The 14,079-nt window shown below is 35.1% G+C and overlaps 1 protein-coding gene across 7 annotated transcripts in view; it reads right to left on the reverse strand.

Moving 5' to 3' along the window:
• Positions 1-1,388: 1,388 nt before the first annotated feature.
• Positions 1,389-14,079, reverse strand: part of LOC121424641 (bromodomain-containing protein 8-like) — a 35,388-nt gene continuing 22,697 nt past the window's right edge. For all 7 annotated transcript variants that reach the window (XM_041620363.1, XM_041620359.1, XM_041620362.1 and 4 more), the window contains 6 exons: positions 10,444-10,638; positions 9,757-9,938; positions 8,824-8,895; positions 5,520-5,766; positions 4,332-4,430; positions 1,389-3,125 (listed from right to left, as the gene is read on the reverse strand). In XM_041620363.1, coding sequence (XP_041476297.1) covers positions 3,039-3,125; positions 4,332-4,430; positions 5,520-5,766; positions 8,824-8,895; positions 9,757-9,938; positions 10,444-10,638 — 882 coding nt within the window. In that variant the 3' untranslated portion in view covers positions 1,389-3,038. The remainder of the gene's footprint in view (positions 3,126-4,331; positions 4,431-5,519; positions 5,767-8,823; positions 8,896-9,756; positions 9,939-10,443; positions 10,639-14,079) is intronic.

Consider the following 14,079-nt stretch of genomic DNA (forward strand, 5'->3'; position numbering starts at 1 on the left):
TTTTATTTGCTTCTGCCATGATAGGGGGGTTGGTCTTCTTTAACTTAATTCCTACTTATTCTAAAAACTACATACTTTTCATTTATATGAGAAATCTTCTCCAACAAAATTTGAATAAACATATTTTAAAAATCAAACAAGCAAAATTAAAAAAAAGCCGAAATTTTATTGAAATTTGATGTACAAACGTTATGACATGGGTTTTTATAGGTGGAGAAAACGATGGCATCACTTCACTATTTTTTTCTTTTGTATTTTATTCTATATTCGTTTAAATACTAAAGGGGTCTATGCTTATTTTTTCATTGTCAGAAACAAGGTTTAATTCACTCCTGCACATTGCTGCATCTGCCGTGATTTGGCAATTTCATTATTGTCAAAAAAGTGTGCAAAAACAAAATAGTTTATGATGCTAATAATAAAAGAAAATATAGAAAAATAATAGTCATGTTTTCCCTTTAAGTACACAAATATTTCTGTCTCCCTTTTCCCCTTTTCTAATTTATTTATTACCAAATATAGTCCCTAGGCCCTATTCCTTATTTTACTTGTTTCTATACACCACCTTTTCCCCCTTTATTCTATTCCCTTTTTAGCTCTCTCCTTTATTCTCTTCCTCCTAGTATTAAACCGATTTGATGATATTTATACGAAATGAAAGCAACATTTAGCAAGATATGGTGAGACTTAATGGACCTCTTATCACCATTATCTTTCCCCACTGGAAAGTCCGCTAATTGAGCGCTATGAGACTTTTCAGAATACCAAAAGTCTCGTAACTACTCAATTAAGTCTTCGCGCGGTCATAACGCGTAGTATTGCAAGTGCGCGCAACGCAACCCTGCCAAATAAGGAAAGAAGCACTTAAGTGACTTTTCAGAATACCAAAATGCTAATTGAGCGCTAATTGACCGCTAATTGAGCTTTCAGAATACCGCCCCTGGTAATGAGGATTAATGCCTATCATGCCTCCTTACTCATACATTTGTTTTCTTGAAAATTCAGTGTGCTTTTCTTCATTTACTAAGGACATTGTTCAAATTTCCTATAGAAAATATGACAATGATGGATTTCCATAGAATTAAAGTTGAATGGATCATTTATAACCCTCCATAAGATGGGACCCAGTGCTCCATAACACAAAGCTAAGCAATTGATTATAATACAGATTTTAAAATTGATCGTATTACCAGTGTACAATAAACTGTTAACATCACGTATGATCAGTTGCTTAGCTGTGTGTTTACAGGACTCGGGATGGATAGCTAGTAAGAGAGAGATGAGATGGGAGGGAGATTGGGTGTGCACAGAGTGACAATGCAAGGAGAAGAATGAAAAATGAAATGAGTCCCATACAGCAAAACAAATGATAAAAGGACAAAAAGAAGTCGTGAACATTCTCACTTTTAATACAAAAGAACACAAACTTTATACAAAGGTGATGTACGAACTGATGCAATCAATACTAGTACAAAGAATTATTCAACATGATCAATGTACCAGAGTACAGATCGATTTCTATTTGGCCGCTGATGGCTTGTTACAGGGCCCTGGTGTCGATAATACAAAGCATAAAAAAAAATGATTGTAAAACTTTTCTTTTTATAGCAATTATTACAGTTACCACAGTGTACAGCCAAATTTAAGATCAATTGTGTGGTCAGTCCCTAAGCCTTGAGCAGGACCTAGATCCCAATTCTATTGTGATCACACAATTACATGAATAATCAATATTTCTTTTGATGAATTAAGATGGTGCTGTCACATCTAGGTCCCAGAAAATCAATATAAATGACTCATTCTCTAACACATGAATACCCCATTAAGCACCTACTTCAAATGATTCAACCAACGAGCTCCTGGTTCCCTATTATATATCTTACCAAGCAATGTGACATTTCTTTGTATGCTTGAAAGCACATGAAGATATTTAATGATCATGTGCTATATTACAAATACTGCATTGAGAAAGTTTTAATGCACATTTGTAAAAGATGAAGATGATATGATTGTGCCATTGATCTATTATGACTATTCTGAGGCATTTATCTATAATCATAAAATAAAAAGGGCAGTGCGTTTTTTGACTATGGAACGGGTATATCAATCAATAGAAGCAACACAATAATGATGTTACCCCTAGGAATACAGATCCGATTAGATTGTTAAATAGTGTCCAGCCAAGTCACAGAGGAAGGTGATATAAATTCAAATGGATAGACAATAACAACTTTGTTCTTTTAAACTTGTGATCGCTTTACTCGATTTACTCTTCAGAAAACATAACATGCTTTCCATAATATATTCTTCAACTGCATCTCTAATGAGAGAGGAGATATCTTGGAGAAAGAAAACAAAATCATTCTTTCCTTTGAAGAAGGAAAGGGGGGATGAGTGTGATTTGTACCAAGATTCCAACAGATAGCGATGCACCGGTACATTTGCTATGATTCCAGGGGAATACCACATCCTTGAAGTTTGTACAGGAGCCTTTGGGAGAGGCCATCTCGTCCCGCCTTCCCCCCCCCCCCCCCCAAAAAAAAGAAGAGAAATCATTGCCTATGAACCAGTCACTTTTCATAACCAATCAAAGCTCTGTGCATACGGGACTGTTGAAGTATATATACTGCCTGCTTCGCTCATTCTCATGAAGATGGCACATAAATATGTGCTGAAACATTGAGTGTGGATGGTCCTTCTCACGACCAAATATATGCACACGAAATATAAATGTACGATGAAACTTCTACATTGAACGACAAAGCAGTTGCTAAATAGATCTTCTGAAGTAAATACTGAAGTATTAGGGATAATGTGAGAGATACATTGATAAATGAATGGTAGAGTGTCCATGTACAGACATTAATAAATTTGAATAATCTTCAACTCCTGTCCTTCACTTTCACTACATTTGTCTCCAAGTGAGATGTAGATGACCTATTTGTTTTCTTTCCTCATTTGACATTTCCACCATATTCACAGAAATAGTTGCTTCTTCAAGAAGAAGCAGATTGTGTCCATATGAGGTAAAAAAATGTCTAATATTCATCAGCTCTCGTCCTCCTCTTCTTCCCACTTGTCTCCTGGTGATCAGTTGAACTACGCCTTGCTTTACCTTCCTCATCCTACATTAAAAAAAACAAATGAGAGAGAAAAAAAAGAAAGACTTTTAAAGGACAAGTCAACCCCAACAAAAGGTGATTTGAAAATTTCATCAAAATCAGATGTGAAATAAGAAAGTTTTACAATTAAAAGTTTTGCTTAATTTCACAAAACAGTTACATGTATATGCACGTCCTGGTCGGTGGTCGGTATGCAAATGAAAAGACTGATGACATCACCCACTCACTATATCTTTTGTATTTTATTATATGAATATCATAATTCATATATCCTACATGAATTAAATCCTGTGTGCTATTTGGTTTAAATTGCATCATGTGACCAAACATATTCTCATTATTTCGCAATGATGATGAAAATGAAATGCCCACTGAAGAAAATTTACTATTCCTTGATGTCACAGATCATGCAATCTCTTGGACACGCCGGTGAGCGAGGTATCTATATTGAATAAGTCCCATAAAGGAACGATGCAGGCACTAATCTGCATTCTGCTGGTTTCGGGAAAAGAAGGTCAGCCAGCGCAAAGTGGAGGGAGGGGGTGGAGGGGATAGCAGCGAGTGCAAGACTAATCCCGCCATCCCCATTCATTAGGGACAAATAAGGATTTAAAACTTTGGACTACTTTACCACTGTTAAGTGACATGACATGACAAATTGTAAAATGAAGAATATTCAACAAAGTTAAACATATATTTACAGAAAGAAAAAAACAGGAATCCGCAACTTTTTTCCAAGAAAACTGTTGATTTACTTGGCATGTGACACTTTCCTTTTATAAGCAAAACACAGCATTCAGATCAATAAGCATTCTACAGTATAATAATTAACTCTTCTCTTAAAAGCCTTATACTCAAACACAGAAAATGAATAAAAAATTATATTGATGCGTGCTTTCCATAGTTGAGGAAAGTTTCAATGAATAAGCCTCTTGATAATAGAAACTAGATATAACAATGTTAAGAGGACTGTCTCCATCCATGAAATTTTCAAATCATCCAGGTTTCTGATTATGAACACTATCCTGAGCAGAACAATCTCTATTGCTTGTAATGAATTGAAGACTATTTCACACAAAAGGTAGGTTTCATAATTTGGATTATTTCAAGAACTTAATTTTCCTTTCTATTTTATATAAAAATGATAAACAGTTCTCTTCAGGGCTACCATACATATTGAAACTATGAAACTATGAATATGCTACTAACCTTTGTGCCGACATCTGACCTCCTAGCCATGGTATCTCTTCCTCTTAAAACCTTAGAAGAGTCTGGTTGCTGTACCATTAATTGGGTTGAAATGAATTCCTGTTGGAAAAAAAAAAATCATTTAAAATAAAATGGTAATATTTCACGTGTTAACCAGGAACTGGTTTTGTATAAAAACATTCACATTTCAAGGATACATGGCAAGTTTTACAATTAGCACTTTACTTATAATAACAAGTGGAATGCCTCTGGCCGTCTCACCTGCATCACGCGGTTCAATATAGCAGCAGTGCTGACTTTGAATACTACTCTAACTCGCACAAGATGTTCAGTGATACATGGTTACTCTTATGTCCACTTTTTATGAACTAGACCAATAAACTTACAGAGATATGATGGTTATTCAACAAAAAACCCAACATGGCCAATGTTCATTGGCCTTACATGACCTCTGACCTTGATCATGTGACTTGAAACTCGCACAGGATGTTCAGTGATACTTGATTACTCTTATGTCCATGTTTCATGAATCAGACCCATAAACTTTCAAAGTTATGATGGGAATTCAACAGATACCCCCAATTCGGCCAAAGTTCATTGACCCTAAATGACCTTTGACCTTGGTCATGTGACATAAAACTCACGCAGGATGTTCAGTGATAATTGAATAACCTTATGTCCAAGTTTCATGAACTAGGTCCATATATTTTCTAAGTTATGATGACATTTCAAAAACTTAACCTCAGGTTAAGATTTCGATGTTGATTCCTCCAACATGGTCTAAGTTCATTGACCCTAAATGACCTTTGACCTTGGTCATGTGACATGAAACTCTAATAGGATGTTCAGTAATACTTGATTAACCTTATGGCCACGTTTCATGAACTAGGTCCATATACTTTCTAAGTTATGATGTCATTTCAAAAACTTAACCTCAGGTTAAGATTTGATGTTGACGCCGCCGCCGCCGTTGCCGCCGCCGTCGGAAAAGCGGCGCCTATAGTCTCACTCTGCTATGCAGGTGAGACAAAAATGGTGTGCATATTCTATTTTTTTTTCAATTACAGGTAACTGTCTAGATTGAAAGTCTACAATCTCATTTTGTTATAAATATTGGAGGCTTTCACCATAAGGAATTCACATTCAACATATTCTTTTCAAAACATTCAACATTTTCAATTTTCTCACCTCTATAAAGCTAATGACATCATTCTGCATACTGACTGCCATGTTGTGTACATCATGGTCTGAGCTATTATACATGATTGCATTCTGAAACATGATCAAGATGTTTCGATGGAAGGCCTCGGTTGTCCGGATCGTTCCATTCTCTATCTTCTTCTTGATAGTGATAAGGTCCATTGGCTGGTGAACAATACTGCAGTAACCTGGAGCAATGTCCTCTGTAACAGGGTGGAGGAACACACTTGCGTACCTATACAAAAGTGAGGGACAGATGTTCAGAGAACACGTGATTATATACTGTACATTTACAGTTAACCTGCTTTTGCAACAAACTCTCTATAGAAACCACAAGTTTTATTTCTGTAAAAAAGTAATCTCTATTGAAACATAACTTGCAGAAAGAACATTTGCTCATAAAGATTTATTTTTGTCTCCCTTTGGTAGTCCATATATACCGGGGGTATACTGTTCAATCACAATTTCTCCACTATAAATTGTACACACTACACGTAAATGAATCACTAACTTCAGCCCTTGATTAAACACTAAACCTTACCCTAAACCTCACTCCAAACCCAACATTAGACCCTATTTAAACCCTATCCCCATGTCTTAGACAAAATAAAGCCCTGAACAATTGTCACAGGAGCAAATATCCTACCACTGTATGGTGTTTCATAAAGCTGTTTGTAAAGCTACATGCGACTTTACATACAATTCTATGCACAACTAGAACATGTTAAATAAGTGCCAAGCTACACATGGATATATCATATTGCACAAGAAAGGATCATCGGTTCTGCAAATAAGCATTCGCAACTGACACAAAAAACTTCATGAAAACACCCACCAGCTTCATTGCACTTATGAATATTTATTTGAAGATAGTCATGTATGATTACTGTTTATATGGATTTATAATGAGAGATAGCATTACAATTTAATTTGTTGTGAATTGCATGGAAAGTGGAGTGAAGGACTAATAAAATAAACAATATCATTCTAATTTATAAATTTTTCATTGCCTGATTTCACCCTTTGAACCCGAAAAGCCAGAATACTGGCTTCAAGTCACATGATTAAAAAAGAAAGGGTTAAAGATATCAGATGACCATTTAAAAATTACTTCATTTTACAGAATTCAGTTGATAACTTCAGTTTATTATTTTGTTGACTATTAACTTTCATTTATAAGGTTTTAGCATAAAAAAATGACCCAAAATATGCTACCCTACCAAGGGGCCTAGTGCGATAATACAAGGTGAGTCGTATACGGACTATGCGTAAGTTGAATTTTACTTCAATCAAAGTAGTGATTTTGAGACAAATTTGAGATTATCGTTAGCACAGGAAGCTACACAACACCAGCCGGACCAGGTAGATTACTAGCGGAGTAAGGTGCCGCTTACATGGCTGGGCTCAAATCATGAGAATAGAAGATCATTGATTTCAAATGTCAATTCCTTAATTTTGCCTATAATCTTTATATATGCAATTACTTCATGGTTCAAAGAGTTAATCACATCTTACTACTAACTGTGGACACCCCCTTCACATATTTTGCCTTTGTACCATGAACACAAACTTTTCTGGATTTATTTTTAAAGAACTAAAGACAAAAATGTGGAGCACAGTTGTAAAGGAGATTCTTGATTATATGATGATACATAATTTGCATTTTCGGGTAATTAAATACAGGATTAAACATTATGGTCCTAATCATCAGTAGGAAAATATAAAAAGTGTATCTCACTTTGGAATGAATGCTTGTAATTGTAGTGATGTTTTGGATTCAACAACTTTTCTGACAAGAGCAGCAAACGCTTAAGGTTAAATTGCTAAATCTAAAGTTATCAGCGAAGTGTTTTGAAACAGATGTTTATAAACAGTCAATGGAAACTTTCCTCAGAGGGACAATTTTATACAGGTGCCATCTGGTTGATAGCATTGGCAAATCAGCAGAAATTCAACAACAATGTCTTACAACCATTTGGAAAGACTTATGACTGTCCTACAAACCGCTAGCAATTGTTTCCGGAAAACATGTACAAAATTTCTTTGTAACATTACAAGAAAAACTTACAATGACAACGAAAACTGCTGAAGAACTTCCTTGCATCCTCTCAACAAATATTTCAATACATATCAAGAACCCTAACATTTCAAGTATTTGCCTCTCAGTAAGACAACCCACTTGGATTATCAATTGTAAACAGGTGCACTCATAGTGTAGCAGGTTTCACAGAACATCATGTACAGTTGAAGTCAGGTTTACATACACCCAGAAATTAAAAGAAAAAATGACACTAGCCAAACATAAATTTTACTGTATCTTATACGATATGTGTGCTATCATGACAAATTTGATATCAAACAAATGAGTATGTCATGCCCCTTCACCACATTGCTTTGTCATCAGGAGCTGGAAAATATTTAGGTATCATTTTTCCCAAAAAATCTATATATTTCAGACAAATTTACAATAAAAACTTGACAAAAACCTTTCATATTTGTGCTCATTACTTCTCAACACAAACATTCCAGATTACACTTTTTTTTATCAGTGGTGACATATCATGATAGAAAATGTAAAATAATTCATAGATGTGACATTTATACATTTCTATGAAACGATGTTTGAAAATATAATAACAAACAACAGAATACATTCGGCACAAATATCACTCTTTTTCTTTAAAGTAAAATCCATCCGAAATATACTTAAACTTTTGGCCTCAACTGTATCTTTCTTGGGCTAATATTACCATCCAAGACTTTGGGTGGTCCTTCTCAAGACCAACATTCACCCAAGATAGACATGGTGTTCTGTGAAACCTGTTACACTATTCTTCTTCACCATGGAAACCTTCAGAAGTTAGGTGCACTCATGCATGGGTGAACTTGTAAAAAGACAATGGAATTGAATCCAGCCAGCTGGATCATGATGCATGTGGTGAAGGGACTGACATCATTTTCAATCAATAGTTTCCCAATAAAGGAATTTGCTATCTCTAATCTCACTACTGACAGTAACCCATTGAATCCTAATACTACTGAATACTAATCAAAAGTGTTTCCCAAGAAATGCATTTATAATCCCTAATCTCACTACTGATATTAACCCATTGAATACCGAGTTCAGCAATTCCATTTGATTTTGTACAGAAAGTACTCATTCCACTAGGCAATGTGTTACTATGTGCATGCGGATACAAAATCAATACTCTATATTCTCTAGCTTTTCATCCAACTGTAAAGAAAATTTAAAACTACAGGTAAACAAAATGTTTGTGAAAAATTAACTTACTTGTGGCTTGCAGCAGCCCTCCATACCAACATAATGGCCTTCCTCCACAGTCTATAGGCATGGTCCTCTTCACTACGATGTGAAATGAATGATTATAATAGCGTATATGTAATATCCACATTGATGTACATTTTATTGCATGCAACATTTTTTTTATAATACATGACCATGCACTCTCATTTACTGCATTTGGGATACATTCATTTACTGGCATTAGTGCACATAATCCTGTACAGTGCAAGATAAAACCATGCATCCTTTATAAGTTTATACTACAACATCTTTCAAATACAATACTACCAGTTATCCAAAACAAATTTGTATTTTGAGTCTCTTAATCTGTTTTATATTCATAGACAAGCTCAACAACAAGAGGTTGTCATTTTCTGGAAAGTTTACTGTATGAGCCAGGATTAAAAATTAACATCTACATGGATTTTCATAATTTTTTTGCCCATTCAGAATATTGACTTCTTTATTTTCATGATGCTGGTGTTGTTTTATGTGCAGCAATGGCAAAATGCAGAAATTGATAAGTTTAGCAATGTTGGACATGAATAACCTAACCTTTTTTGTCTTTGTTTACTCGAGTGGGAAGTTAAATTAAGTACCAATCACAGCATACACATGGAGGAAGACACTGACCACTTTTAGTGAAAAACAATGGTGTCACTTTACTCACAAACAACACTGCCCAACTTTGGCAAAACGAAGCAAGTGACACATCAGTCAAATTTTATTTATTGTTTCTGAAACACCCTATGTATGTTGCAAGTTCAGGCCAAATTTGGGGAAGAAATGATCGTTCTATGGAAAGATATTGAAGTAAATATGCTGTTAAATTGCAGTGACGAACACACATTGCTCATTTACAATAAATGATACTTTTGAAACTTGCTTCCTTTTGCCAAAGTAGGGCAGAATAGCACATACCTATGTGGCACAGAAGATGGACTGTTTGGTAATGAATCACTATAGAGGGAGGTCTGCAAATTGGCAACAGATGCATCATCACTCTCTGATGGTCTATCGTGATCTTCAGAATCAGCAGCATCACTCCTAGTCTCGTCTTTGAGATCATCAAAACTCATCACTGTGTCTTCGTCATCATCGTCCTACAGGAAACAAAACCATAAAAAAACACTTTTGATCTTGTGGTATACAGTTTAGTGACCACACAACATCATGATTAATGAAAATGCTTTTGTTTGAATATACATGGATATCATCCTACTTTTGTAGTGTTTCGTTTGCATGAAAGAGTATTTAACCCAATCCCGCGATTTTCCAAGCACCTAATCAAGTATTTAATCAAAGGTAGTATTTCAATGAGACTTAAAAGTAAATCCACTATAAAAAGTAAATTTCAGAATTGGAGGAGGGCACAGAATCTTTTGACATGCAAATAAAAGGTCCCAATGGCAACTAAATTTTGTAAAATATGACTAGCAGTTTTAGCCATTTATATCAAAATTGATAGTTTTGTGCATTCTAAATATGATGCTACTTCACAATGAATTTGTGAAATAGTCACATAAAAAATGAAGAACAAATTAAGATGCAAAGCCAGGCAATTTATTCACCGATACGTGTATTTTTGGCAGAATTCTCTGAACAAACCTGTCTAGTCTTTGTCCTAGTACTCTTCCTGGATGCGTTGCTAGGACGACCCCTCCCTCTCTTCTTCTCTATCTTGCCCTGAGTTCCTGGCGATACAGGCTCCATGTCAAGAGGTTCATGGTGAGATCGAAGGAGCTTGCCTCCTCCAGACTCAGCTTTACGAACTTCAGGATCCGGTTTACTCTCTTCCAAGAGCTGCAGGAATGATAGGGAGATTGTGTTAAAAAACCCCTCTCTATTCCATATTGGATTAGGAGGAACAAGGGAAATTATACTTTAATGGGATAAGTTGGCCATCATTTCATATAGACTTGCAATCATGATAACTTTGCCATTCTTATAACGACCATGGTAACCTTAACTTTGTTTGGCTGTTGGGCTCTGTTACCACGAGAGTCACAATAACGGCAATACTACCTAAGTTGCAAATCTTTATGAAATGGGCCCATATTTCAAGATGAGGGGCCTGTAACACAAAGCTTAGCAATGATCGTAGAACATTTTTCTATGATTGATTGCATTGACTACAATGTGCAATCAATCATGAAAATCAAGCATATGATTTATCGCTAACTTTTGTGTTACAGAACCAGGAGTGGTGCTGATCAAGAAGACAAAAGGAAGTTAAGAGATATGAAACAGCATGTTGACTACATTCTAGTTATGACCATCACCCCCTTTCAGACTTTATCACAAATCACAATGGAGAGCACTATTGGTTGAAGGTTTATGAGGGTATCAGGATAAAATGGAAATATACTCTAGTTGCTTTGCTTTATTTCTGCAACTTCTATGCCTGATCTAGAGGTGGATACTTTTTAATATGATGAAATAAACACAGAACAAAATGGACATTTCAACAACGTGAAATATGTTAGAAATATAATAAAGCTGAAATATAGTGGATGGCTGGAAATATCAATACTGAATTAGTACAAAAATGAATAACAATATAAAAAGTTAGAGAAATTAGAGAAATTCATTGGTTTTTAACTTCAGGAGTGAATCAACGAAAATGATATGTTAAAATGATAAAGTGTAAAACATTGCAAATAACAATTTATCGAAATGTAATAAAAATACAGATTGCTTTGAGGAGTTTCTATAAATATGACTGAAAAACCAGCAGTCATTATTTGCTTCAAACTGCATCCAGCATGAAGTCACTGAAAATGCAAATGGCACAGGCATTACCTTCAAAATATTCATGAAATTGAGGAAAGATTTATCAAAATGAAAAAGATCTGTGCTGATACCCTGGAGGTATTTATTGATATTTATTTTCTCTTTATAGTGAATGTTAGTATCAATTAGCCAAATCTAACAGTTTTTTTTCAAATGCATACAAGTTTGCATGAATATCACATCTGAAATTTACTGGCCAATATATCAAATAACACACAATACATGTAAGGGTTATAACATAGTAAATGAATGTAATGGTAATCTATATACTAGTATATTACTAGGGTGTAATGTTTGTTTACTTGTACAAGTAACTTAACCCTAATAAGACTGGGGGGGGGGGCTAAATCAGTCCCCCCTCATAATTTTTTGTGAAAAATCCGCCGCGCATTTTTTTTAAAAACTGCATTGCTCGCTGACTTTTTACTTTCAAGTCTCGCACAAGTTTTGAGGCCGAAATTGTGACCCCGGGTATGCGGTTCCGAAATTACGCAACATTTTGTAAGTGCATGCAGACCCCAAATTGCTAAAAGAGAGAGCGGTGTTGGCTCAGTCGGTAACGCGTCTGCCCGTCGAACCAAAGATCATGAGTTCGAGTCCACCCCGGGCGGATGACTGAAGCCATTGCATTGTGTGTAAACGTCTCTCCCATGTTTGATAAATACAGGCTAAGTTACAATGGAAAACACTCTGTCCCTCGGATAGGACGTTAAATGGAGGCCCTGTGTAGAGGAGAGTCACCACCTTTGCATGTTAAGAACCCACTGCACTATTCGTATAAGAGTAGGGGGAAACCCCGGTGTAGTGGTCCACCTGCATTCCCCCAGATCAGTTATATCGGGAGGAGAGACCTGTGGGTCATAGTGTTTCAGTTCGCTTTTCGCCTCCCAGGCACAGGTGACACAAAACAAATAATAATAAAAAACATGAAATTGTGTACAAATCCAATGCAAATAGTGTTTTGAGCCAAAATTCATAAATGTATCATTATTTTTCCTTTAAGTAATTAAAATAAATTGATTTCATCTTGTTTATGGTCAAACTGATAAAGTCCCCAACAATTAACTTTGAAAAAAACAATAAAAAACAAAAAGTTGAAAAACACAAAAATAAATAAGAAATTTCGAAAACAATAAAATACATAGGAAAATAAATGGGAGGTTGAAATTTTTTAAAAGTAAATTTGATCAGATCCCAATAAAGTCTCTGTGAACCAAAAATTAACATTTTAGGGGCATTATTCATTTAATTAGAGCAAACTGTTGATTTTACACATATATTAGCATAATTATTTGGCAATGAGATTTTTTTTCAGAATTTGATCTAATAGTTTTGTTGATTATGCCATGGGTAACTCGCGTGCTAATTTTTGTCGCGATCGCGCGATTGATGGCCAAGATCATAAGATAAGGGGGGGGGGGTCTGATTCAGCCCCCCCCGTCTTCTTAGGTGTCAAAATAGCCCAGTTTATTTAGGTTAAGTTTTGAAATAGATGCACATGCTGAATATATATGGTGAATACGAGTCTTCAAACAACGGGCAAGAAAATACTCAAGAATTTTAAAATATGAAATTAAAAACTTATAATGATTTGATAAAAAAAAAATCCCCTGCAAATGTTGTGCCTTCCTCAACAAATGCATGTCTAACAATTTGGGGGGATTTTTTTTTTTGGGGGGGATATCAACTTTTGATGAGATAAAAAAAATCACCATGTTACCAGAAAAACTGCCCATCCAAAGAATACTGTGTATAAATTGTTCCTTGCTCTGCAAATTGCAATTTATGGCCAAGAGCATGCATCGTTTTGTAGATTCTTTTGAGGGAGTGCAGAAGATGTCTCCCTTAGCTTGCACGCAGAGACCCTGATTGAAACTTTGATCAACAAGTGGGTCTTAAAGGACAAGTCCACCCCAACAAAAACTTGATTTGAATAAAAAGAGAAAAATTCAACAAACACAACACTGAAAATTTCATCAAAATCGGATGTAAAATAAGAAAGTTATGGCATTTTAAAGTTTCGCTTATTTTCAACAAAATAGTTATATGAACGAGCCAGTTACATCCAAATGAGAGAGTTGATGACATCACTCACTATTTCTTTTGTATTTAATTATATGAAATATGAAATATTTTGATTTTCTCGTCATTGTCATGTAAAATGAAGCTTCATTCCTCCCTAAACACGTGGAATTCCATTATTTTAACATTTTGTGCTTCAGGCAAGGAGGTCCTAATTGTCAAATTCGTAAAAATTGAAATATTGTATAATTCAAACAATAAAAAACAAAAGAAATAGTGAGTGAGTGACATCATCGACTCTCTCATTTGGATGTAACTGGCTCGTTCATATAACTATTTTGTTGAAAATAAGCGAAACTTTGAAATGTCATAACTTTCTTATTTTACATCCGATTTTGATGAAATTTTCAGCATTGTGCTTGTATGATT

Source organism: Lytechinus variegatus, chromosome 12 (genome assembly GCF_018143015.1).
Source record: "Lytechinus variegatus isolate NC3 chromosome 12, Lvar_3.0, whole genome shotgun sequence".
Classification (NCBI taxonomy): Eukaryota; Metazoa; Echinodermata; class Echinoidea; order Temnopleuroida; family Toxopneustidae; genus Lytechinus; species Lytechinus variegatus.